Source organism: Xyrauchen texanus, chromosome 44, assembly GCF_025860055.1.
Source record: "Xyrauchen texanus isolate HMW12.3.18 chromosome 44, RBS_HiC_50CHRs, whole genome shotgun sequence".
Classification (NCBI taxonomy): Eukaryota; Metazoa; Chordata; class Actinopteri; order Cypriniformes; family Catostomidae; genus Xyrauchen; species Xyrauchen texanus.
Window position 1 is genome coordinate 6,495,338 of NC_068319.1, and position 27,756 is coordinate 6,523,093.

The window sequence follows — 27,756 nt, forward strand, 5'->3', positions numbered from 1 at the left end:
GTTTTGGCAACCAATAATTGTTAGTAAGTATGTTGATGAAATGAGGGATTTCATTGAAACGCCTTCTCCCCTCCTCGGAACATGGGATTGTTTTGATAGGACGGCGGAGGAGCCATCTTGTTTTATATTCGTCCTAAACTCGTGTACCGAACTAGAAGAAACAGTCATGGTGTATGACACTGTATCTCGACAGTAGCACAACTGAATTAACATCTGAGTGTCAAACATATTTTATCGACGGAATATACACGCCACCCAAAACAGTGCGCAGTTGGATTTATTTTTCAACATTGAGGCTGGTGCAATAAGTGCACATTTTCTCCGGTGTAAGCTACTATGAATGGAGGATAAATGTTGCCGAAGGCTGACAGCGGTGGTTTTGTGCTTCTCCTCTTTTTTCTGACATTAACAGGTAAAACAAATGTTGATTTAATAAATGCATTTTATAGAAATGACGTGTTTTGATGCAGTTTCAAGCCCTGGGACTGTTATGGGCGTGCAGATGAGGTTTTATTCGTTTTAAATGTGAAATAATCATGCGGCGAATGTCTTTGATCTGCGCGGATTATTGATACATCATTTTATATCGCTCGCCTAATAGCCTATTAATGGCACGAACTGCAGAGCTCGCGCAGGCATTTTGGGCCTTTAACAACCAAATAGTTTGATTCTCCAGTTGAATTGTGCATTATATTTTTTTAACTTTTAGGCATTTTAATGGCATGGTATACGTTTACAGTGATATTGTGATTGCACCGTGAGTAAGCCACAGCTCGATATAGAAGCAGACAGATCGAAACTAAATGCTCCGAATGGGAAATAACATCTAGGCGAGCTTGGTGTCTGGTCTGACGTGCCCCTGTGTAATGAGAAAATTATTATTCGTATTGATGCAAGACGATGCAAATAAATATGACGCTATTTAGGTTGATGGATGGTCAGTTGAGATGTCTGTCTATTAATTTTGCACTGCAAGGCCCGTTTATGGAATTGATTTGTTGGTGTGGTTTGCATTTGGGGGGTTGTTGAAGGGGTCCAGGAGGCCGATTGACCACCTTTAGTGAGTCACTGGCGTCCCCGTTTACATAGCGCCCTTATGCATTGCATATATGGTTTTTGCGCCTCTTGTCTCCACGTTGCATGTGCATATAATCCAACACTGTATCCATATTGACACTCTATTGGTCCCCGTGGGGACCTTGGGTTGAATAGGTCCCCAGCACTCCCTTGCTGATCATAACAGGTGACAAATGGGGTGACTTCTTTGCCATAAGTTCCAACCCGTGACTGTGGAGAGAGGTCCTGGCACTTGAGGAATGTTGGTTGCTGTGGCTCCCCCAGGTCCATATAGTGCTTTGGCTCTGACTTCACATAGACGGGAGTTTGGAAGCTGTTCAAGACTTGCCCTAAAGGGCATTGGCTAAGGGTCAATATTATAAGTATATTTCCCCCCTATCCTTGATGCATATCTGGAGGTTACCTGTGGCTCTGTGCATCCCTTTGTTGGACTCTGAGGTGGGTGGGGAGTGGGAGTAATGAAAACAAATAACACAAACATGGCTAACCAAAAGAACCCTAAACGACTAAAGTTGGAACCGGAGGAGGATGATGACTCCGATATTTTATAATCTGTACTACCTGACATTGCTCTAAGCTGTCCCCTTTGGCAATACAAATGGGTATCTCTGGTGAAACAGGGACAGTTAAAGATGTGAAAAAACTATGGTCCGGACAGATATTGGTGGAATGTTCTAAAAAAAATTCACTCCGAAATCTAATGCCTGATAATACGCTGGCAAATGTTCCTATAAAAGCCATCTCTAAACCGCATTAAAGGAGTTATCCGTACCAGAGAGCTACAACATATGGATGAGGCTGACATAGCATCGGAATTGACTCAACCAGTTATAACAAATGTTAAAGGAATTACAATAAAAAAAAAAAAAAGACCAGATGATTAAAACAGGAACTTACATAGTGACATTCAACAAACCACAACCACCAGAAAGGATGCAATTAGGATATCTGAGTGTACCTGTCAACATCTTCATTCCAAACCCCTAAGATGTTTTAATTGTCAAAAAAATTGGCCACGGCTTTGCAGTATGTCAAAACAATTCAGTATGTTGTAATTGTAGAGAGGAAGGACATGGATCAGGCTGTACAAGACCGGCAAAATGCAGCATCTGTCCATCTGATCACTTCATCAAAAGTCTGTCCAGTCTGGATCAAAAGAGAAGGGGAATAAAGAGGGTAAAATGTATGGAGAGAGTGAGCTACGTTGAAGCACTCCGAGTGGTTGATAAGTCTCCTGCCTTTTAATATAAGGAAATCTTATGCATCTGTGGTAAAACCAATCATGAGCACTGCTGAATGCCAGAAAGACTTGACCTGGATGAATAATGACAAACCACAATACATAAACTGAACTGCAGCATTTATCTGCTGTTGCTAATCCCATTGCCTTTTGTCTTCAAGGGACTCACTTGGGAGTTGGGACCAAGCAGCCCATTGACTTTAAACTACAATATTTAATGCATTTGGCCAAAATATACAACGCCCCTCGGGTGGATCTGCCATATTAGTTAGATGTGAATTATTTCACAGCCATATACCAATAGATACAAACTTGTAATTAGTAGCGGTGCGTTTAATGCTCCATAAAGCTATAAAGACTTGGTGCTCCAGTTACATACCCCCTGATGTTTCTGTAGCATTACATGACTTTTTTAAAGATTGATACACCAGTTGCCATCCCCATACATCCTAATGGATTTTAATAGTTATAGTCCACTATTGGGAGGAAGCTACACAAATACAAAAGGCACATTTATTGAGGACCTTATCTCTAATAATGATCTATGCCTATTAAATGATGGTTCGTACACTTATCTGCATCCAGGACATGGAATCTCGCTGCTATTGACCTAACTATATGTGAGCCTGAACTATTGCTCGACTTGTCGTGGCAAGTCTGGGATGATCTGTATGGGAGTGACCACTTTCCTCTGATTGTTACTTGATCAGAAGCAGAAATCCAACAAAGAACTCCAAGATGGCATCTTATAAGAGCCAACTGGTACACCTTTCAGACACTTGTTATGAGAAATTTAGCATAGCGCCCCAAGAAATCATGACTCAAAGGGGTTTATGGATACTTTAATAGAAATAGCAGAAAAGACTGTTCCAAAAACATCAACAAAGCCATACAGACTGACTAACCCATGGTTTGATGAAAATTGCAGAAAGGCTATTGAAGAACGGAAAAAGGTAGAAAGGATGTTTAATAAACATCCAACAACAGAAAACATAATTGAATTGAATATGTGCAGGTCCAAAGCACTTAGAATCATTAATGAAACCAAGACAAAGCTAAAAAAAAATCTGTATTAATTTTATGGCTGTGTGCAACACCATGCAGTGGTCCATAAACAAGGTGCAGTCTTTCCTCTCGTTAGCGACGAACGTCACGAAAGTCTTTCAGGAAGTGTCTCAGCTGTTGGCCGCACCGCTGAGGCTACCACTGGACCTACCAACAGTGTAAGGAAAGAAAAGAAAAAAACTTAAGTGACTACAGATTCATCAAAGAAATGTGGAATTGGTTCGACCAAATGGACGCTATCTAGACCAGCGAGCAATGGGAGGGAGAGTGCCCTGGACTCAGCCAAAGCAGGAGTCCACAATGGAGGATGGTACATTTTGTTATGTTAACTCTATACTCTGCTTGAAAGCTTCACTTTATTTAGTTGACCAGCTACTGGAAAGCTTCTAAAACAAACAGCCCAATTTAACTGTTACACTTGTGTAAAATCACCATGCAACAACTGGTTTATGCAGCACTATGAGCTAGTAGCTAACAGCTAGCGGCCGTGTTCTAGTTTATTGTTTTGTGTCACGTTTAAGATGATGTCACGGCAGTGCAGTGGAAAAGTGGCATCAGTTAGAAATGGATTTAAATTCTCCAAATCAAAAACTACATCTGGACCCAGAGCTCCTGATGGAGGGAGAACCTATAAAAGTCACAAAAGTTTTTAGGACTAGCTTTGGAATATATATTTTTTATCCCACATATAAAACTGTTAAGATATAAATGCCTTAAAAAAATGAACAAGATAAAGGTACTGGCTAAAACAAAATGGGGTGCAGATTGCACAACACTTCTACGTCTCTACAGAACATTGACGCAAATGGACTATGGGAGCATAGTTTACGGATCTGCCAGGAAATCTTGCACATTAATCAAGACATACCAACACAAATCCATCTATGCTCTTTTCCTCCCTGGAATCTAAGAAAGTTAATGTTGAATGTATCATGTTGAATCTGGCCCATCAAAGGAAGATTATGATCCATCCAAATGAACACAAACAGGAATTGATAGATATGAGATATAATTTCCTGCTTCATAAACCTGTGTACACAGATGTATCCAAGACAGAGAACGGTGTATCTCCAGCTGCAGTATTTGGACAAAAGATCTTTAGTATTCTTTTTCCAGGATAAAGCAACATTTTTACAGTTGATTCTTGTGCTGTACTCTTGGCTTTAGAGCTGATAGAGAGAGCCCAACAATATAATTTTTTAATTTGTACAGATTCCAAATCTTGCCTCCCAAGCACTTGAATCATTAAAAACTGATCACACCATAATTGTTAAAATAATAGCAAACCCGAATCTCTTAAAGGAAAACAATTTTACCTGTTTGGTATTGAACGGGTAGATACTCCTGCAAATAAAGCTCTCACTCTTGAGAATTACAGACTGTCGAGTCCCACCATCAGATCTCAAACCTGTACTGAATATGTATCTATAGAAAAAGTGGCGAATGGAACAATTGCATCCATATTAAGTTGTATAAAGTCAACCCAATTATAAATGAAAGGTCTTTCACAAGTTTTCCTTTTGAGTGTAGATATGACGAGACTGTTTACACAAGATGCCATATTGTTCATTCCAGACATCATTGTATGTTTTTATTGAAAGGTGAAATGCCACCAACATGTGATATTTTTCAGACTCCACGGTCTATAAAACACATTTTACTGGAATGTCCTACTTTAAATTTTTTTTTTTTTTTTTTTAAGTGGATGTTTTCAAAAATGTGTCATTTCAAGTACTGTTTCATTAGGAACACTTGATTTGTTTTTAAGACAACTTTAGGGTTTAGAGAGTAACGGTAACATAAATAAAACTAGTAATAGTTAAAAAAAAACTGTAACAATCGATTCCTATGAGATGGGCCACTTCTATCAAAAATTAATGGGAGAAATTGGAACACCCAACCAAGAAGCTCTAGCGCCCAATGGTCAGCAGATGTAAAAAGGAAGTCCCACCTTACAGATAAAAGAGCCAATCATCTTTTAGATGCAGACATCGTTTGTCAATTATCTTGAGAAAGCACAAGCACATTAGCTATTAAAGCTGGGAAAATTGCATTTTTTGTGTAATCTGAGGTAAAGAGTCACAATTTATGTTACCGGCTTTGTCACATTTTACTGCTGATTTGAAATATGTTCTTTTTCTTTTTTTATGTTCCCCATTCAAGTATGACTGGAAATAGTCTCCTGGGAGCGTTCCAAAAATGGCCGCCAGTGGACTGACTTGCTAGAAAGATTTTGCTTGTAGTAAAATCCCATAAAGATATGTTAAATGCAATGTTTTAGACGAACAAATTGCAGAACCATGCTGCTATTTCAATTGCAAGGAAAATATAACAAAGTATTGCAATAATTTAAATAACAAAAAGACAGTGAGAAGTGATTTATTTTATTTTTAATATATGCATCATATTTTATACAATACTTGTTATTCTCAATGTATATTATTCCACGTGTATTTATATCACTGTTCATTGTTTTGTATTATCCAGGCATTATAAAACGAGAAGATGAGTTCGGGAGTCTGGAATGTAGACCTACTTTTAGGAAAATACATGTGCAAATAAATATGTAACCGTGCTCTTAACGCATCTCACTGGCATAAAAAAAAAAAAACGATTATATACTCCTCAAAATGCATCAACACCATGCAACAGTTATGCCAAAGTAGGTAAATAAATGCTTTAACAGCAATAAGTATATTAATCTCTATCAGCTGAAGGGTGCGGACTGTTTGACAACAGCACCACCTACTGTACCGGAGTGAAATAGTTTTAAGTATAATGCATTTATGGACTCTGTGTGAATGGACCTTCCGTCAAACGATCATCTCGCAAAATCGTCATGGATTTGGTGTGAACAGGCCTTAAGTTGAGTCAGCTATATTTGTTTGAGATAGCTATTAGTTACAGTGTGGAAATAATGTGTCAAAATAGTAATATCTTGAAATTAGTTTTTAAATGCCATTTATATAATTGTGTTTTGCATTCTAATTATTATGTGCATGGAGTATTTATGAGCTCATATTAATTTAGAGACTACATGGAATACATTTTACTTTTAAAAATAAAAATTTCACACTACAAGACCATTGAAATAAACTAGTGCAATCAAAAAGTTGATTACAAGCGTTGAAAATCAGTTAGGCTACTTTTCTTTTACAAATATATATTTAATTAATATAAAATATCGACATTCAATGAAAACATTTAAATGTTTGTACCACCCAAATGCTTTATGCATAATATACTGAACTTATATGGCTACTGTTGTTGGGGCGGTGCCAGGATTTTTTCACAGGTGGGGCTGGGCAGGGAACCGTGATCCATCTGGGTGCACCGAAATTCCGTCCAGCCGGGGGGGGCAGGGCAGGTTTCTGTCTGGGCCGCTGCCTTTGTTCTGTGAACCGCCACTGTTCTAAGTGGAACTCCTTGACACATGGTCAAGAGGGTTTTTACCAGTTGAACAGGTGTTCACATGTCAAAAGAGTCTTGCTGTCTTCAGCAGTTAATGTGCTGAAAATCTGGTCTTGGTAGTCCATAGAAGAGAACAAACTGCTGTTCTCAAAACATTTCAATTGTTTGGGGTGTTTGTGTAGGGATAGCTTTAGACTCCTGGGTCCGAGAGGTCATGGCTGATATCTGTAAGTGATTGATCTGAATGTCTGGACCTCCCAAGAAGTCCTTTGAAAACAATGTAATCACTGTGTAAGATGTTTATTCATTTTGGCTTGAGGGATCGTGTTGTAATTGGGTGTTTGCTAACATCAGATAACACATTTGTTTTTATTAATGAAATCAAATTAAATTGCTGTCTGAGAATTTGTCTCTGTTATGAAGGGAACATTTTAACTGTACATATATCATGAATATATGGAACCTGCTAAACTAACACAAACTATCAGAGTACAATTGTACAAAGTATGCTTTTTTTGCTGCAAAAGAAAGCTTTAATATACAAATAAATAAATAATAATAAAAAAAAAATAATAATTTATATATATACACACACACACACACACACACACATATATATCTATGCGCTTAAGACTTGACTGGTCACTTTGAATTGTTTTTTAATTGCAGAAGTTTCTATATACAATGTTGTTTTCAGCCTGATAACCAAGAGAAGTCTTTTTAGCCTGTAAGTGATTAGGTAATACTGTGTTGCTGTATCAGCCCATTCAAATAACAAAATCTGTCCTGCACCCCACAGGTCCACGGCTTGCTTTGGCTAGACTGTTGTCAGGTAAGCGGCATTCCTGCATTGGAATTCTTACAGTTTATCTAACAAGGGTCATGTCTTTTTTTTAATTTTTTATGATAAAATACATTCTTGTGTCCCAGTTTATGCAGAGACATATTGGTTCCCCCTAATAGTTTCAATACTGTGGTGCTAACAAAACATTTGCCATTGGTTGAGCCAATATTGCTCAAACAGAGCAAAGACTTTCTGTATGCGATTAATCACATACTTTTTTCGTAGTTAATTGTTATTGTTTGCATATTTGGAAAGTGCTGAAATTTTACTAAATATGTTTATATTCCTGTCAAAATGCATTTTATTTTCTTCTTAGGAAAAAACAACAACAACAACCAAATGTAACAATATAATGCTTTATTAACATTATAAAGATAGAAATGCACTAAAATAGCACCAATTCAATTTTAAGAACTTGTCCCCACATAGGTTGCATATTGATTGCTGTGGGCATTAAATCTCTTAAACACTCATCCTCCACAATATTATCCAGTCGGCAGACTGTGACTATCCACTATGTTGCATGAAGCTGCGTTCATGTGTTTTAATGCTGTATTTCAGAGCTGCGTTGCAGTCCGGGCCAGTTTGCCTGCCGGAGTGGAAAAATGCAATGCATCCCTTTGTCCTGGCAGTGTGATGGTTGGACAGCCTGTGAGGACAAAAGCGATGAGATTGATTGCCCTAGTAAGTACACACACTTACAAACACACACAGAACCCTCTCCCTGGCTTTTTTCTGCAACATTCTTGTGCAATCATCTTTTTAAATAAACACTTCTATCCACGAGAACAGTTTGAATTCAGATTAAGAGTATATATCAAGATGTAGTTATTTTTGCTGCAGTCTCAACAAAAAAGGATTTTTTTGTATTACAGCTGATTCTTTCTCGTATCCCAGCTTAAAGTAATATTCCAGGTTCAATACAATTTAACCTCAATCGACAGCATTTGTGTCATGTTGATTACCACAAAAAAATGTATTTCGATTTATTCCTTTTCTTAAAAAAAACTAAAGTTTGTTACAGTTTGGTACTTACGATGGAAGTGAATTGGACCAATCTGCAAATGTTTAAATATTCACTGTTTCAAAACTATAGCCACAAGATGTAAACAATATGCATGTTAATGTGATTTTACTAACCTTTTTTTTGACCGTTTAATCCAGTTTTACATTAATATGTTGTGCTCTAAACACTAAAATGCCTGTAAAAAAAAATTACTATTTAAACAACTTTACAGCACAAATAATAGTTGTGTAGTTTGATTAAATAAGATTGTAATTTGTGTATTAAAATAAATAATTAAATAATAATTGTATTTAGACCCCCAGTGAGCAAGATGAAGGCGACAAGGAACACAAAACTCCATAACATGTTGGTTAATGGAGAAAAATAATCTTGAGTAACCAGACTCACTGTGAGGGCAAGTTCCCCTCTGGTAAATGGCATGAATATAATGCCAATATTAGTATTTATGTGCAGCGCAAGTCATAGTTTTAAAATTTTAAGTGTTAAGGTATTGTGTTTAAACAAAGATTGTGTATGTACTGTAAGATTAATGACTAAAGTCTTTGAAGTTCATCCTGGATTAACTGCAGAAGTTCATATTGATGCATTGTCCTTTGTTAGTCGGCTGATGAAGTGTTTTGTTGACAGTTAATTGATAGTCTGTGTATTCCATTATAAGAGTGTAGTCCATCATTAGACTAAGGTGATGCAGGCAGAGATCAATGAGGTGCATCACAGTTCAACAGCAGGTCATTTCGGTGAGGTGTATCCTAAGTCCAAGGTTCAGGCAGTGGCCTATGAAGTATCCGATGTCTTACAATTGGAGTTGGCATCAGTTCATATGAATCCCAAGGTTGAGCGAGGGGAAACAAATAGAATAATATTAGTGTAGATGCCTTTTAATTTATTGCAGAGTTATAGATTATGATCAATGTTTCTGGTTCCGGCAGACCTAACTAAAGCAGCCTAATTGTCAATTGAAGGAAAAGAGGGACGAGTCGAAATTATATTTTTTTGTGGAAATCAACATTATGCCACAAATGTTAATGATTGAGCTTAACTTCTATTGAACCCTGAATAGTAATTTAATATGTATAGTAGAGTCAACAGTAAATAAGTAATTTATTGGTTGATTTAATCTAAAAGTGTAACACTGTGACTCTATAGAGCTATAAAAACATTCCTCTTTGTTTGAGCAACCCATCCAGCCTGAGATGGCAATATTGGCTCAACCAATGATTTGAGTTTGAGGCGGGGCTATCTGATTGTACAACCAATGGAAGAGGGTGGGGGTTTCTGGTATTTGTTTGATAACAGTGATGTGTGTCTGAAGCCGTTGTAAAATAGCCAATATACACGTACTGTGACAGAATATCAGTTTAATTCTGTATTAATTCAGCAAGTTGTGATGTGAAAACCATAAACAAATAAATTTCACTTGGTTAAAAAGCCTTTATTAAATCATGGCTTTTAGAAGTAAAATTGGTGACGGATACACCTACGCGTTGCGGCTTATGCCTTCGTCAGGGTGTGTGTCAATTTTACTTCTAAAAGCCATGATTTAATAAAGGCTTTTTAACTTTTCTACACAATTCGAGTGCCTTGGAATATTTTATTTTTTGATTTTGAGCTTAATTATCCCAAGCAACCAAAGAGCACCGAGATTTTACACCCTGTGCAGCACTTCTTTTGCATTCTTTGCAGTGATGAAATTTCACTTGGTGTTTTGTTTAAGTTCTTACTCTGTATTTTCACATTACTCTGTTTCTTCGCTGATCTCGCATGTAAATGGCGTAAAGCAGTCCTGTCCACTGATAGCCGTGTGGATATTTCTAACACAGTAAAAAATGTATAGCAAAATGTCTACCGCTTGAATAATGTTTACTTTCATACCACTCAGTCCTACTTGGCATTCAGGATTTTTGTTTTGCCTGTGGAGGTTGTGCTATTGTTTCCAAGTCTTAACCCTGAAATGAGACGAGGTGCTCAGTATCTGATTCCTGGACAGGATAACAGGAATTACAGAGCAGATTTACTGAGCACGTGACCTCTAGCTCACAGCCACCTACTGTGATCTGCCTCACAAAGGGCCGCATAAATAAAATGGAAAATAACCTGATCTACATTGTGTTTTTTGAAAGATAAAGGAGTATTTTTGGTTGGAGTTTTGGTTTATTATGAGGCTGCATGTAGCTCCTCATGATTGTTAAGATTTGATTTAATCTGTTGGTGTTAGTTTCCTTGTTTTAATCAGATAATTGAGCTTCAGATTGCCATTTTGATTTATGATGCTATTCATAAACTCAGACTCTTCAATGACACTTTCCGAGACTTTCTGTGAATTATTGAATATTCACAATATATTTGCGATGCGTTTTAATATAAAATGAGGCAACATTGTGAATATTAGCATGATTCTTTTTACTTGCACATTACACTTTCTAAAGACATGTCATCCAAGTATGGGAGTGTTTAGGAAGAGATGTTTTAAAGGTATCTCTAAACTTTAGTAGCAAAAACAACATTAGTGTTGGTTTGTTTCATTTTCGTGAATCGGTTTAAACTGCATTTAAACAAATTCAAAACTCTTGATTCAACAATTCGTTGAACTCTTGGCTTAACTAACTAGTCTTCTGAAACATGATCTTCAACCAATATACTGAACCAAACAATGGCGAAGAGTTACGCAAACTGTCAGTTTTATTACTCAGAATTTCACTGGCCTTTTCTGACATTATTGAAATAAAGTTGATATTCTCTAGGGTTGTTTCCAAGTTTTCATTCATTCTTATTTATATGTTACATTTAGTGTGATGATCTTCTTATTTTCTGAAATAAAGCAGGAAATGGGAAAGTATTTTAATTGGCAAGCTATATAGAGGTATATTAATGCCAGTGAGATTATTGGAAACTATGCTTTTAGCTCAGCAGGCCTGCTGTTTCAGTTTGCTGCGGATTAGGGATTTAGCCATGATGTCCTTGAAAGCATGTTGTCTGATTTAAGCCTAATTTATACTTACTGGGCGAATAGACTTCTTTTAGTTTGTCTAAAATAATGACTAAATGCAGTGACTTTTTTTGTTCTACCATGGTGTTTGTTTGGTGGTTCTGTTGGCAAACATCTCTGAAATTCTTGACCTAGGAGAACTTGACTAGACTAGTCAATGTTGATGATTGGTTAACTAATCATGGGTGTGGTTTGGACGTGACATTTTTATTTATAATCTCATTTGCAAGCTAAGTATTACCAAGGTTTCTAGCGTTAAAAACATTTATAACTTTGAAGCCCATCTTCAGAAATTGTGCTGAAGTACAATTTTTATTATATGATTTAAAACACAAACTAACTCATTTTAAAATGTCGCCGCATGTTGTGCTTTAGTTTGTCCAGGAGGGAAAAGTGTGGTTGCTTCCATCGTATAAATTAGGCTTTACACAGCCTACACTGTAGCGTCTTGTTGTAGATGATTATGCAAGACAAATGTTTAAACGTGTAGTAGTAGATCATGTTCACAGATGGTTTGAGGTTTAGTCTAATATTTTGGCCTGGTACAAATTGTAATGTTCTCTTATGATATTTTGTTCTTTTGTGCTCTCTTGCAGCTACTAAAGAGGAGATGTATCGTTACAGCAACAGTTTTGAGCCAGTGGAAGATGTTATGGGTGTCGCTCAACCAGTGCGCTTCAACAGTAAGATCCATACGCATCTCCAAGACTGTCCACACTAATTCAATTTTGTTTGAAAACTCTGTTTTCAGTTTTCTAACGCCACTAAAACAGTGATTCCCAACCGGGGGTACGTGTACCACAGGGGTAACAAAAGCATGTTCCAGGTGGTACGTGAAAAGATTTGGATTTTGCCATGTTGAACACAATGTGTTAAAATATAAAATGATAGGAATTAGGGATTGGTAAAAATATAGGTTTTCCTGTAAATCCCAAAATCAGTGCAAAGTTAGGAACCAAGATAATTTCACTGTGTGTTGAGAGTAAAGGTTTGTCTTGATCCGTTTTGTGTACTGTGTGTCCAAAGACGAGGTCCAAAGACGAGATCCAAGCAATCCATTTGTCATTGAATAAGTCTTTTAATATCCTTTCTATTCTTTACAGTTGGGGCTCTCACGATTATGAAATTGGACTGACGATTAATTGTCAAATAAAATAATTGCGACTATTACAATTAATTGTCTCTTTAAGGGCTTTCACAATTAATAGTCATATAAATTGTCATATTTCTTAAGGTGCATGTGTGTTTATACACCTTAAAGGCCGAAAACATACTTCACGCAAGTAAGCAAATGCAGACGCTAGCACTTGTCACCGCATGGCCAACGTGTGGTCCTGATGTTCATGCATCACGTGCGCTCTTGTTGCTCTGGCAGTTACAAATCTCAAACCACGAGGGCAATAGAATTTTTTAGGTGTGACCACGAAAACGGTGCTGTGTCCAAAACCATAAAAATGCTGCCTTAGGCTGTATATAGAGGTAGGATGAAATTAAGGTGCTTTTCAAACTGTTCGTAGACCAGTTTCCTTAAGAGTTCCATTCATTCAAAACAGCTGTCAGTTAAGTTAATAACTGATTAGGCAGCAAGTCTTCTTTTTACGTTTTCAGATGCATCCCGTATATGGTAGATGAGTCATTAGTTGTGGAGTGGGGGAGAGACATGGAGAAAAAACTAATTAATTTGAATGGACGGGGAACAAAGTTGTGTATATATATATATATATATATATTTTTTTTTTTAAATTCAACTCAAATTGCTCCCTGAGTCTGCCATGACAGTTGTTGATTGAAAGAAGAAAATCTGCTCTATGAATTGAATGCTAACACATTTCACAACACAACGTTGCATGAACTAGAGGTATGTATACTTATTGAGGTAGCACCCTGGGATGGTTCCCTTCTATGCCGTGCATTTATTGGCTGCTTTCCTTTTATTATTCGGTCCAAGTCATCCATTTCAAAAACTTTTTTTAAAATACATTTTTAGTTTTATAATTAAATTAATATGGTGGCACTACTATATTTTTGTCTACAAAACTAATTTCAAACATTTAAGCATATGCCTTAAGATCAAAAGGTTTTTAAGATCATGAGAAACATTTCAGTCAAGTGACCCCAAACTTTTGAACGGCAGTGTAAATTATGCATATAACCAATAAACATGTAATAAAGTGTTTGTATGATATATATATATATATTTTTTTTTTTTTACAATTTCATATTTACATGATATCATATGTATTGATGGAATACATTGAATTTGTAAAAAAAAAACAATTTAAAAGCTAAAATGAATGAAACATTTTGTAAAATATTTCGTAATCTACTTATACGAAAGTTTTTAATTTATCACACTTCAAAAGTGTGAAGTTAATAATTAATTAGAAGCAAATTTCACATAACATCAACAGTATTGCATGCAGGAAGAAAAATCAGAGGAGTTCAAGTATCTCTGGGTCTTGTTCACGAGTGAGGGAAAGTTGGAGCGTGAGATCAACAGGTAGACCTATGCAGCATCTGCAGTAATGCGGTTGCTGTACCGGACCGTGGTGGTGAAGGAGCTGAGCCTGAAGGCAAAGCTCTCAATTTACCAGTCGGTGTACATTCCATCCCTCATTTATGGTGATTAGCTTTGGGTAGTGACCAAAAGAGTAATATTGCGAATTCAAGCAGCCAAAATTTTTTGCTTTGTAGGGTGTCAGGTCTCACCCTAAGGGATAGGGTGCGAAGCTCTGACATCCGAGAGGGGCTCGAAGTATAACCGCCGTTCGTCCATGTTGAAAGGAGCCAGTTGAGGTGGTTCGGGCATCTGATTAGGATGCGTCCTGGACAGCTTCCTACGGCGGTGTTTCAGTCATGTCCAACTGGGAAGAGGCCCAGGGGATGGCTCAGAACATGCTAGAGGGATTATATCTCTCGGTTGGCCTGGGAATGCCTCGGGATCCCCTTGGATGAGCTGGAGGACTTGGCTGGGGAAAAGAATGTATGGGCTACTTTGCTTAGTCCTTTGCCACCGAGACCCAGTCCCGGATAAGCGGTCAAAGATGGATGGATGCATAATCAAGCCCAAGGCCACAAATAAAAGAGACCATACCGATTCAATTTATCTCCCAAAACCCTGAGAGGATAAATAATTGATTGAAAACGTGTTGCTGAAATGTTATTATGAAATGAAATTCCTCCTTCCACACACAGAGAAGTGTCCGAGCGGCTGGCACCATTACGAAAAAACGGCGAGCTGTTATAAAGTCTACCTGAGGAGCGAAAACTATTGGCAGGCAGTGGAAACCTGCCAGAAGGTCAATGGCTCTCTCGCTACGTTCGGCACCAACGAGGAGCTGCAGTTTGTCCTCAAGATCGAGGTGGATTTCGACGAGAAAGTGTGTGAACGCAAAGACCAGTGCAAGTGAGTCTGTCTTCTGAGGAAATTATGTTACTTTGCAGTTGAATGTTTTGTGTTCTCACATCATGGATGTACTTTTTCATGGCAGGTTCTGGGTGGGATATCAATATGTGATTACTAGCCAGAATCATTCTCTGGAAGGCCGTTGGGAAGTGGCATACAAAGGTTGGTTTTGTCACAGATTAATTGACCCCAAGACCCCATGGTATGTCATGATGAGTGCAGTTTTCTTTCCTGTGTTGGTGTATTTTATATTGAAACTGAAAATTTGGGTGGTACGTAACAAAGGGCTTGTTTAGGCTTTAGTTACGTCACAGCCATGAGCCATGACTTGCTATTCAGCTGAATGGGGAAGGACATTCTTATTCTAGAGCGCATTTGATTGGACAAAATCTAGTGCAATGCAAGATGAGTCCATTTTCCAAAAGAAGAGAATGACTGTAAATTTTAAATTCTCAAATCTGTTAAAAGGTCATTTCGTTACCTTTGAGTACTCCAGCATATAGATGGCTTAAAAACAAAAGCTTGAACTAAAATCCACAAAACTTAAATTTAGATTTTTAAGCTCCATTTGTATGTTTACTTTGCATTTGTAATCTCCAGCTGTCATTATTTAGATTTTTGGAACTGTTACCTAAAACTGTAACTCATTAATCTGTTCTTCTCAGGATCAATGCAGGTGTTTCTGCCTCCGGAGGGGCTGGTTAACTTCGGTGAGGCAAATCCTACCCAGGGCAACGTGTTCTGTGCTCAGCTGCAACGCTTTCAGATCAAGAGCATGAACGAGCGAGGCTTGCACAGCTGGCATGCTGAAAACTGCTACAAAAAATTCCCTTTTCTCTGCAAAAGAAGTATGTCATGTGCCATGCCAATAAGAACATTGTTTAATAGAATACAATCTTAAAGCCATTAATGTTTTTTAAATGCTTTGCTTTATTTGTAATTACATAGCTGCTGTAATCAGGGCAATGGATAAAATACAAAATACTTGCATGTAACTGTAAACTGTGCATACATTTAACATATACAGTATATGTGTGCACAGGACGTTTGATATTTGCAGTAAATAAAAGGCTATACAGACAATAAATAAGGCCGTATAAGCAACATTCTATGTGGTAACTTACTAAATATAATATTCTTGGTGTGTAAATTTGGTATATAAATGCAGACAGGCAAGTAATAATCTATCCATTCCTCTGTTTCTTTAATAGGACAAACATGTGTGGACATCAACGACAACGTGATGAATGAAGGCTATTATTTCACGCCTAAAGGGGACGACCCATGTCTGAGCTGCATGTGCCATGAGGGCGAGCCAGAGATGTGTGTGGCTGCCCTGTGTGAACGCCCGCAGGGCTGCCAGCATTTCCGCAAGGACCCCAAAGAGTGCTGCAAGTTCACCTGCTTAGATCCTGGTACAGTATTTGCACATGTGTCTTCAAGCCTCACCACTAGGTGGAGCTGCTCGCTCTTAGATTGTACATGTAGAATGTCAGGGTATCTTTGGAATGGTGTACTTCCAAACGACACTATATTTGCTGTATGGATTCTGTGCACAGTATGCAGATTTTCTATATGCACGAATACACAGATGACCTAATACACTTGCCTAATATGTTCAGTATACAAGCAGAGCACAATGCCTAGGATACTGTATCCCACAATTCAATGTGCTCGACTTCAGTGTCCATTGTTCCAAAACTGTCATATTTTGTGTAATACAAGAAAGGAAGACTTAATAATTTGGAATGACATGAAGATGAATTATAGTGACAGAACTTTCATTTTGGGGTGTACTATCACTTTAAGACCTTTTTAAGCAAAATTGGATTAGAAATCACTGCAAATGACCTAAATAGAATTATTTATTTATTTCCTGGATAATTGAACGCTACTCACTGTATTGAATATGCAATATTGAGAGGTCATTTGACAACAATGTAGCATACTACTGTTTGAAGCATTTATTGTTGCACTTACTGCTTATTTCAGATGCATCTGTTTTTAATTATTAGGCAGTATATACTGTGTAGTACGCTAGTATTCCATTCCAGAATACTAGTATTATTAAAAGGAGACCGATATATCGGGTTAACTGATTAATCGTGCAGATAGTTTCTTTTTGGAATTATGAGTTATTGTTTTGGGGGGGGGCTTTTTTTTATTCCTCATTGTTACTTTGTAGCCGCCGCTGGAGGATTCTACATTTAGAACGGCTTGATTCGATATTTTAACAGTGGCCTCTAGAGGTGAAAAAAAACATCTATCCATATTTTTATCCTCCCTTCAATTCATTTTTTGTTGTTGTTTTGATTAGATAATCAAGTGTTCTAAATTGAAGCAAGGGCATGAAAAAAACATGCATCATATCTCCAACTTCATATCTTCTGAATAATCAAACTTTATTCATTACTAAACCTCATCTGGTGAAACGTCTATGCTGCAAAAAGCTTAATTTGATAAATACTTAAATATAGATCAATGTAACTGAGCCAAGTCTCCCTCATTTCTAAATTAGAGTCCCTTTTGTGTTTTGGACTCGTTTATAGTTAAAATTCCCAGGTTATGCACCATATATTAATTATTTATTTCTTCTGGTTATTGGTTGACCTCTCTCATAAAGGCATTTCCGTCCACAGAACTGTCGCTCACTGGATGTTTTTGTAAATTCTAGAGACTGTTGTGTGTGAAAATCCCAGGAAATCAGCAGTTACAGAAATACTCAAACCATCTCATCTGGCACCAACAATCATCCATCCGATTATCTAATCAGCCAATCGTGTGGCAGCAGTGCATAAAAACATGCAGATACAGGTCAGGAGCTTCAGTTAATGTTCACATCGACCGTCAGAATGGGGGAAAAATGTGATCTCAGTGATTTGAACTGTGGCAAGATTGTTGGTGCCAGATGGGCTGATTTGAGTATTTCTGTAACTGCTGATCTCCTGGGATTTTCACACACAACAGTCTCTAGAATTTACGCCGAATGATGCCAAAAACACAGTGCATGGCATTTCTGTCGATGGAAATGCCTTGTTGATGAGAGAGGTCAACATAGAATGGCCAGACTGGTTCAAACTGACAAAGTCTACGGGAACGCAGACAACCGCTCTGTACAATTGTGGTGAGAAGAATAGCATCTCCGAGCATTCTGAGATGCGGGTTGGTGCTGTTTTGGTGGCACGAGGGAGACCTACACAATATTAGGCAGTTGGTTTTAATGTTGTGACTTATATATATATATACACACACAGATAAGTCAAGCTTTTGACAATTAGGACAATTGAGGGTTTATACACAACTATAACACAAGATGCAAACATTCATTGATGCTCAAGAAGACAATGCACTACTATATGCATACTATATGTAAATATCTGTAATGTTGATTCTGAAGAGCAGTACTACTTTTTTATTTATCTCTTATATTTGTATAAATCATGAAAGGCGTGTGAACATTTATGAGACAAAAGGGAATGCAAACCTGTCTTCTCAACTCTATATACTGTTTATTAAACCTTCAATTAATGGGTTATAATTGCTCAATCTAAATCGAGCAATTCTTTGATTTGGCAACTAAAAACAGCCATGGTTTCCTCCTAAATTGTTTTAGTCTGGAGCCCTGCTATACAGACAATAAATAAGGCTGTATAAGCAACATTCTATATGGTAACTTAATAAATATAATATTCTTGGTGTGAAAATTTGGTATATAAATGCAGACAGGTTATATTTGTACTTGGTAATAATCTATCCATTCCTCTGTTTCTTTAATAGGACAAACATGTGTAGACATCAAAGACAATGTGGTGAATGAAGGCTATTATTTCACACCTAAAGGGGATGACCCATGTCTGAGTTGCACGTGCCATGAGGGCGAGCCAGAGATGTGTGTGGCTGCCCTGTGTGAACGCCCGCAGGGCTGCCAGCATTTCCGCAAGGACCCCAAAGAGTGCTGCAAGTTCACCTGCTTAGATCCTGGTACAGTATTTGCGCATGTGTCTTCAAGCCTCACCACTAGGTGGAGCTGCTCGCTCTTAGATTGTACATGTAGAATGTCAGGGTATCTTTTGAATGGCGTACTTCCAAACGACTCTATATTTGCTGTATGGATTCTGTGCACAGTATGCACAGAATACACAAATGACCTAATACACTTGCCTAATATGTTCAGTATACAAGCAGAGCACAATGCATAGGAGACTGTATCCCACAAGTCAGTGTGCTCGACTTCAACTTCCATTTCCATTCTAATGCATTTTTAACATCACTGTCATTACTGAGTATTTGATGAGACTAGTTTCCCTAAAATAAAAATGACGATTACTCACTCATGTTGTTCCAAAACTGTCATCTTTTGTGTAATACAAGAAAGAAGGACTTAAGAATTTGGAACGACATGAGGATGAATAATAATAACAGAACTTTCATTTTGGGATGTACTTTCGTTTTAAGACCTTTTAAGCAAAATTGGATTAGAAATCACTGCAAATGACCTAAATTGACTTGTTTATTTCCTGGATAATTGAACACTACTCACTGAATTAAATATGCAATATTGAGAGGTCATTTGACAACAATGTAGCATACTACTGTTTGAAGCATTTATTGTTGCACATACTGCTTATTTCAGATGCATCTGTTTTTAATTAGTTGGCAGTATATACTGTGTAGTACACTAGTATTCCACTCCAAAACTGTCAACAATTGAGCTTTGTTTGAAAACGCATTGTCAACGCCTCTCATCCACACTAGAACAGCGTTCTCCACCAAAAACAGAGAATTTTGAAAATGCTCCCATAACCGCATATTGATGTTTGGTAACTGAAAACGGAGGTCTCAGACTTCAGGCGTCAGATTGTGCTCCGGTAGAAACTGAGAAATCTCATCTGTGTTGTTTTTTGTTTTCAGATGGCAACAGTTTGTTTGACTCTATGGCCAGTGGCATGCGTCTCATCGTGAGCTGCATTTCATCTTTCCTCATCCTCTCTCTGTTGCTCTTCATGGTGCACAGACTGAGGCAGCGGCGGCGAGAACGCATCGAAACCCTCATCGGAGGCAACTGTAAGTCCTGAATTTGTTCTAGCATTCATAAAACATCAGCCATGACCACTTTTTGTACAGTTGCATGTGCAAATGCACTGGAACAAGAAATCATAGGCCTTTTTTCTGACAGAATTTTTGCAATCTTTTACAGTGCATCATTTTAATCTGGGTCGAAGGGTACCTGGCTTTGACTATGGTCCAGATACGTTTGGAACAGGCCTGACTCCTCTGCACCTCTCTGATGACGGGGAGGGGGGAGCGTTTCACTTCCAGGAGCCACCACCCCCTTATGCTGCTTACAAATATCCTGATATCCACCACCCTGAAGATCCTCCACCTCCCTATGAGGCCTCCATCAACCAAGACAGCATCATTTATATGGACCTCGGTATGTTTTTACAATTCAAAAATCATAGACATGCTTCCAACGCACAGGCTGTTCCAAAAAGTAAACGGCAACATTGTGGTGCCTTCTAAGATCTCGTTTTGGGCAAACTATCCCTTTAATCCAATTTGGTGTTATTTCATTAAATGAAAAACAATGCATTCAAATGTCAATGTCCTACCATTGGATCAGTTTAAACTTGAAGAACCACAAATCTTTAGCAGTAGGGGGCAGTCAGCGCAACTGCAGCTGTATAGGCAACACGCATCAAACCAACACAGACTTGTGCTCAATTACAGCTGGACTGAGTACAACAACAGAATGCAGGGATCAAAGTTTCAAACTACATTTATATTGTACAGCATCCTAAAAACAAGCCGTTTATGACTAGAAATGCTGAAAAATAGTGAAACGTGATGAAACCGAAGTGAGACAATCAAAAAGCGTCCACGTACAAAATACATCAAATATGTTGGACTAAGTTGAGAGAAATTTTGACTGCAAATATACGTGTATTCCATTCAGTGAAAATGTCAAAAAAAGGAGTATGGGGGCCCTGGCTAGCTCAGCGAGTGTTGACACTGACTACCACCCCTTGAGTTCACTAGTTCGAATCCAGGACGTGTGGAGTGACTCCAGCAAGATCTCCTAAGCAACCAAATTGGCCCGGTTGCTAGGGAAAGTAGAGTCACATGGGGTAACCTCCTCGTGGTCGATATAATATTGTTCGTCCTCGGTGGGGCAAGTTTTGAGTTGTGCGCGGATGCTGCGGTGGATGGCGTGAAGCCTCCACTTGCGCTATGTCTCCGCAGTAACGCGCGCAATGAGCCACATGATAAGATGCGTGGTTTGACGGTCTCTGGAACGAAGGCAACTGAGATTCGTCCTCCACAACACTGATTGAGGTGAGTCACTACACCACCACGAGGACTTTGAGCGCATTGGGAATTGGGGAGAAAAAGGGGAGGACATTGTTTTTTTTTTTTAAATGACATGAACATTTTATGTTGTTTTTTTAATTGGTGGTCTATATACAGTTGCAATTAAAATTATTCAACTCCCCCAACCACCTGAAGACTAAGGATTTACAAAGATATGTTATCTGATGACCCAGAATTTTTAAACATATCAAAATCAGTTGAGTGACACTTTCATAGTCATAGTGTGAATATATATATATATATATATATATATATATATATATATAACCTAATATTTCTAAATAGCAGGATTGCTTTTTAAAATACAGCCATGTCATTATTATTCAACCCCCTATTGCATGTAGCTGTTTCTTAAATATTTAAGGATACACAAGTAGTTGTTTTAAAACTGAATTAAGCAATCACTCTATGATGAAGTTTTAAAATGTAAGTTTAGTGTCGTAACCAAAAATACTTTTCTAAGGCACATCAATTTCCAATAGACAAAGCTGGCAACAACAGTCATACATTTTATATGGTACAACAGCAACCTTATTGGGTGTGGAAGAAAGCAAAACTTCACCAAAGGAAATGTTGACTTGAATATTCAAGAAGGAATTTGGAAAGACATGTGGAGTCCTGGAAGAAGGTTTTATGGACGTATGACACACAGTTTTAGACCCATGGGTCAGCAGTACGTCTGGAGTAAGAAAGGCATGGTGATATCCAGAATGATGCTATCCCCACAGTCAAGCATGGAGGTGTTTTGCGGCTGCAGGAAATGGCTATACTGACTATGTGACTGACGCCATGGATTCCTTCAGGTATCAGGCCATTTTGGCAAAAATGTGATGCCTTCAGTGTGTAAACAGAAGCTCTGTGATCACTGGACTTTCCAGCAAGACAATATCACCAATGATTCATCCAAATTGTCCAAAACTGGGTTCAGGGATGGGTCTTGGAATGTCCTTGAATGGCTCTTTCAGTCCATCATTAAAATCCCATTGCAAATATTTGTTGGTAAGCAGTAAGCAGTGGCAGCACAGAAACCAAAGAATGTCAGAGTGCTGGAAGTTTTTGCTCATGAGTAATGTGTATAAACTCCAATAGAGATGTGTCAGAACAACACCTGACAACACTTACCTGCTGTTATTAAGGGTAAAGGATGCTCTTTGATTGACTTTGGGGGTTGAATATTTTTGATATAACAATTGTGGAGAGAATTGGTAATTAATCATTTTTAAATGTGGGTAAACTGAACTCTTTGTTCTCAAAATCACTCAAATGTCTATTAAAAATGTACTTTACTGTTTACTGAGGGTTTTATTTCATGTGTTTTAATTCACATCACCAGAACGTATTGCTGGTCAGGGGGGTTGAGTCATTTTGAGTGCAACTGCAAATGTGCCAGATGGATTTTTTTTGACCGCTGTGATGCCACGAGCGCTGCATTTTTAAAGTGCTGTTTCAAGTTTAAAAGAAGCCCCGCTTTAAAAAATGCATCCATTCCACTCTGCCTTGCTATTTTGAATGCAAGAAATCATGTATGAATAGCCCCTTGTAATGCAGCTGCCTAGGTAGACGGCAAAGCACCTCACTAGATTTTGAACAGAGTTTACAGTAAGTGACCAATTATTGAGCATTCCTTCTTTTCTCTGCAGGGCGGACCGGGATTCCTCTGGCGACCAGGCATGTGAACGCCATGGCCGATTCTCTCCAGAGGGATTTCTTAGAGCAGACGTCCAACCAACCTCCGCCCCTGGAAGAGCGCGAGGACTCCATCGACAGCAGCACCCTATTGGTGTCTCCAGACACTCCCAGCGAATCAGATAACATTATCATTCAGAGCTTCTCCACAGACTGCAGCAGTGGTCCGTCGCTGAGCACCGTAGTATAGAAAAGGAGAAATGCGGAGATCAGAAAGCCTTACGTGCTTTGATGGATTGAAGGCATTAGAGGCTGTAGGACTCAAGAACAATCTTGCAGTTCAGAGTGAAGACTTAAACCAATAAGAAGGACTACTTTGAGCTTGTTTTAGTTGGATAACCCTCTGGTTCTTCAGTTTGAGCATCAGTTTGTGCAAATACTTGCTTCAGTCCTTAATTTAGTCCTCCATTGCTTAAAGGGATAGGTAACCTAAAAAGACATTTCTGTCATTTATTCACCTTCGTGTCTTTCGAAACCATATTACTTTTTGTTATGTGGAGCACAAATGAAGCAAATCTATTTATAGCAAAATGTACAAGCTGCTCTTGTCCATAAAATGAAAGTGAATGGTGACTTTGGCTGTAAGGAAAAATTTAGAGTGAATAATTATCATGTGGCGTAAGTTGACTTTGAATCAACTTAAAAGTGAAGTAGTCCTTTTGAACTACTTTTCATGGTACTTTTATCCTTTTTGGAGCTGGACAACCTCTGGTCACCATCCACTTTTATTGTATGGAAAAGAGCAGCAAGAACATTTTGCTTAATTTCTTCTTTTGTGCTCCACAAAAGAAAGTCCATCATATGGGTTTGGAATGACAATGTTTTGTTGTGAGCTATACTTTTAGCTTGTTATAAGCTTTCTCTGATACACATTGGGATGTGGAAATGGACCAACTCTTTCTCTCTCTCTCTCTGAGAAAGCATGTGTCAATCACCTCACTTTGAGTGAATGAACCACTTGATGAAAAGCTGTTAAGGCCTCAGAGATTTAATGAATAAGACCTGACATTCTTTCAATGGACTTGTGCGCACTGACTGTTTCCTGGATCGAGCAAGCAATTTTACCTTGATTTGATACTGCTCTGTCCTAACTGACCACTCCAAACCCTTTCACAGGCTATTTTGTGTGTTCTTCCCCTTGGCCTCCTGTATTCCTAACTCCTGCCCTGTCCGTATGTCCTAGAGATGCATAGCGGGGCGTTCACACATACAGGAATTTGCAGCAACAAAGGGACAGGAAGTTGTTTGATTTCAATGAGCGTTAATGATTTCCAGCATGATGAGTGATAGACCGTTGGCGATGTAACAAAGTTGAATGGAACTCAACTTTATGCAAATTAGCAGCAACCCAATGCGGTGACTACCTGTGGGAGTGCAGACAGTGATCTGCCGCTGGATACGTTTGGATACTAGAAACCAACAGCACAAAGACTTGGCAACCTCCAGTGATTTTACCGCTGTTAGTGTGAGACGCCTCTCAAGGGATCGATCCGTTTGGATGCGAGCAATACTGTGTATTTATCTGAATTTTTACATCTTTGGCTGTTGGATCAGAAGCACAAACTGGGGGGGGGCGTTCTTGGATTCTGTTGACGTTGTATTTTATTGAGGTTCGAATATGTTTTAGTCTGCATTCTGCTACGACTTTTATATATCCTGCTGTGACGTTGCAATGCAAATTCATTGCGTAATTTTTGGAATGTCACTGTTAACATTGAAGCTTTTGCGATTCTTTCGGGAGGCGTACTTCTATGAAACTCTGTCTTTGGTGTATTGTCCCAGTGATTGATGTTGCATTTGCTCACATCAAAAAAAAAGGTGGCTCTCACCAAATCTGTCAAGAAATGCCCGGTTCATATTGTAGCCCAAAATAAAAATATTAGTAAAATTATAAGTTAATAAGGCTGATTTTTAGAACAATTAAGGTTTGCTGCATTGTGACATTATTACCATGACAATTAAGAAAACCATTAAGAGCATGGTGGTAGCAATGTCAAGGTCTCCAGTTCAGTTCCCAGGGATCATACATACTGATAAAATGTATACCTTAAATGCATTTTATGGGGATGTTCAGACCAGAAGCGTGCTTGTGCTTGGACGATGCAGCACAACAATTAGAAGAGAAAGTGCATTTACATAGAAAAACCATTGAAAATCTGTGCGGACGGATGCAAAAACGTTTTTTTGTGTGAAATGCCCTTAAGCCATTTTGGATTAAAGTGTCTTCCAAATGTGTAATAATTATAATAAATAGTGTGCTTTTAATTACTGTATAACAGAAATGAGAATTTAATTTATTTTTGTATAACCGTAATGATGAATTTGGAGGAAATGTGCGTAATTATCATTTAAAAGGGTGTCATAATGCAAAAACTGTAATTGTCCTAAAAACGGGCTGCATTTTCTTTAAGCAAAATGTAATTTTCTTATTTATTTTTTATTGATTTTGACCTGGGAGTTTCACTGAGATTTTCCAAAAAGTCAGACACTACTTTTATTAACTTTTTTTGGAATTCATAATGTAACCGCTCCGCTTAATATTCTCCCCACATATTTGCCTCTCAATCTGATCTCAAAAAGGTGTTCTGCAGCAAATTGTGGTGTTTAAAAAGTATATTTCTTCTTTTTGCGATTCTAAGTTTAGGATTTAAGAGTTAGGTTTTGGCTACGATGAATTATGAGGTTTGCATTCACGGTTGGTCTGGTGGTGTGACGTGTGTGGATGTTCCCTTTTTTTATTTTCAGCACCCTTAAAGGTTCACTCAGTTTTTTCCTCATTTGAAAATACTTTAACTTCTAAAGAAATGAATGGTAATTTTGAAACATATGTATAAAATCATGACTACTCGTGTGAGATGAAGAGTCATATCAGTAACCTTATAAAAGCTCTTTTATTCTATATTGAGCAGGGGTGCCTCATGAGAGCAGCCATGTTAGCATCACATGACCAGCCGAATACTACTCTCCTAATCTCAGTAACTGCCTTGTTATTGGATACTTTCATTCATGGATTCAATTAATCATGTTTAACTGTGCACAGTGGATTTCTACAATGACATTAGTAACTGAAAACTGTTTGAATGATGCAGCATTCAGGCCACTAAGTGTCAGTGTAAGCCAATGCAAGTCACTTCAAAATAATACAAAAAAATATACTGTATTGTTCCACAACATTTGTTACTTGACACTTAAGTTAATGTGAGTTTATTTGCACATGTGAACATATAAATGTATATTATGAAAGGGCAAAACGGCTTAGTCCTTTACTAATTTACAGACTGCTCATTTCCTGTGTGGACGGTGTTTGTATTGTCCACTTAATGAAATGCATAAGTTATATATGAACTTGAGAGATAGTTTGGTTTAAAAATATCTACTTGGTCTGCATAATTGCTAACTGAAAGTAACGTGTGTTTTAAAACTTTATCTTGATTCCTGTGGGTTTTTTTACAAACTAGAAACATGCCTAATTTTTGCAACCACAAGCCCATAGCAAAGACAATCAGGCATTTCTGAAAAAGCTCAAGTCATTGTGGCACAAAAAAAGGCACATAGTCCAAGGACAAAGACAAATGAATGGGAAGTTGCCAGGTAGATCCATTTTACTTTGCTAAAGATTTATTAGCCGTTGGACATTTTGATAATGTCCAGCACCAAAATAATTGAGGATCTGACATGATAAAAAAATTTAATAAAATAAAAATTATAAAACTGTTCCTTTCTGCTAGGTAAATTTTATTTTAACTGGATAGTATTTATTTTTTTTTTATTTAATTTGATAATTTTTGTTTTTTATTTTTTTATTCAGTATGTAATGGATTAATTCACCCAAACTTGTAAAATTCGTCATCCGAGTCTTCCGTGGAACACAAAGGAGATGTTTGGCAGAATGTTAAGGACCAATTGCCTTTTTTTCTCTCCATGCAATGCAATGAAAGTGAATGGTGACTGATGCTAACATTCTGCCTAACATTTCTTTTTGCATTCCACAGAAGAAAATAATACCGGTTTGGAACAACATTAGGGTGAGTATATGATGATGATGATGATGATAGACTTTTCACTTTTCAAGTCTGGATTCTCATCAGCACAGATAATCCCGTGAACATAAGTTTTTCTTTTCTAGTATGTGTGTTATAGGTATGCAAGCGTGTAATCAGACCTGCAGAGAGTTTTGTACTCTTCTGCTGTTGTATTCCTTTATTTCTGCTATGTTTACAGATGCTTGTCCACAAACTGAGGATGATACACATCCAATTCTTCTTTCCCACCTCCCAATTGCAGCATTTGCATAATTATTTCTATTTTTATTTTTTAAGGAGATAATTGTGATTCAACAAGGATAAAAAGCATCATGTTTTATGTAGAATGCAACGGTTGCTGATTTCATTGTCAGTTTGCTTGACTTACAGTATTTTCGTTTTTTTATGTAATGTTTGGCTTATTTGTCAGGACTTTTATGTTTCACTCTTTAAGTAGATGTACTTCTATCAAATGCCAAATAAATCGTATCATGAAGGACAAATATGTTTGGATCCCTTTTGTGACGCCAAGATATGTTTGCATAAAGTCTTGCTGCTGATTTGGGGGTTAGATTTTACAGCTTGTTATTTGAGTCCATTGTGTGTCATGACGCTAATCC

At 37.8% G+C, this 27,756-nt stretch overlaps 1 protein-coding gene across 2 annotated transcripts; it reads left to right on the plus strand.

Moving 5' to 3' along the window:
- The first annotated feature begins 149 nt into the window (after positions 1–149).
- LOC127637002 (integral membrane protein DGCR2/IDD-like) lies at positions 150–27,631 on the plus strand. Of its 2 annotated transcripts, XM_052117835.1 has the most exons (12): positions 150–412; positions 7,593–7,625; positions 8,199–8,321; positions 12,247–12,333; positions 14,846–15,056; positions 15,142–15,218; positions 15,722–15,904; positions 16,268–16,471; positions 18,834–19,037; positions 19,968–20,120; positions 20,254–20,490; positions 23,069–27,631. In XM_052117835.1, the coding sequence occupies exons 1-12, from the start codon at positions 352–354 to the stop codon at positions 23,302–23,304; spliced, it is 1,809 nt and encodes a 602-aa protein (XP_051973795.1). In that variant the 5' UTR covers positions 150–351; the 3' UTR covers positions 23,305–27,631. The 2 variants fall into 2 exon arrangements, with proteins under 2 accessions (XP_051973795.1, XP_051973796.1); XM_052117836.1 differs by lacking the exon at positions 18,834–19,037.
- Positions 27,632–27,756: the final 125 nt, after the last annotated feature.

Bases quoted from the DNA above. Each gene is read 5' to 3' on its own strand.
- LOC127637002 (XM_052117835.1), top strand. From the start codon at position 352: ATGTTGCCGAAGGCTGACAGCGGTGGTTTTGTGCTTCTCCTCTTTTTT. The intron at 15,057-15,141 runs GTGAGTCTGTCT...TTTTCATGGCAG, and splicing joins GAACGCAAAGACCAGTGCAA to GTTCTGGGTGGGATATCAAT. The intron at 15,219-15,721 runs GTTGGTTTTGTC...TGTTCTTCTCAG, and splicing joins TTGGGAAGTGGCATACAAAG to GATCAATGCAGGTGTTTCTG.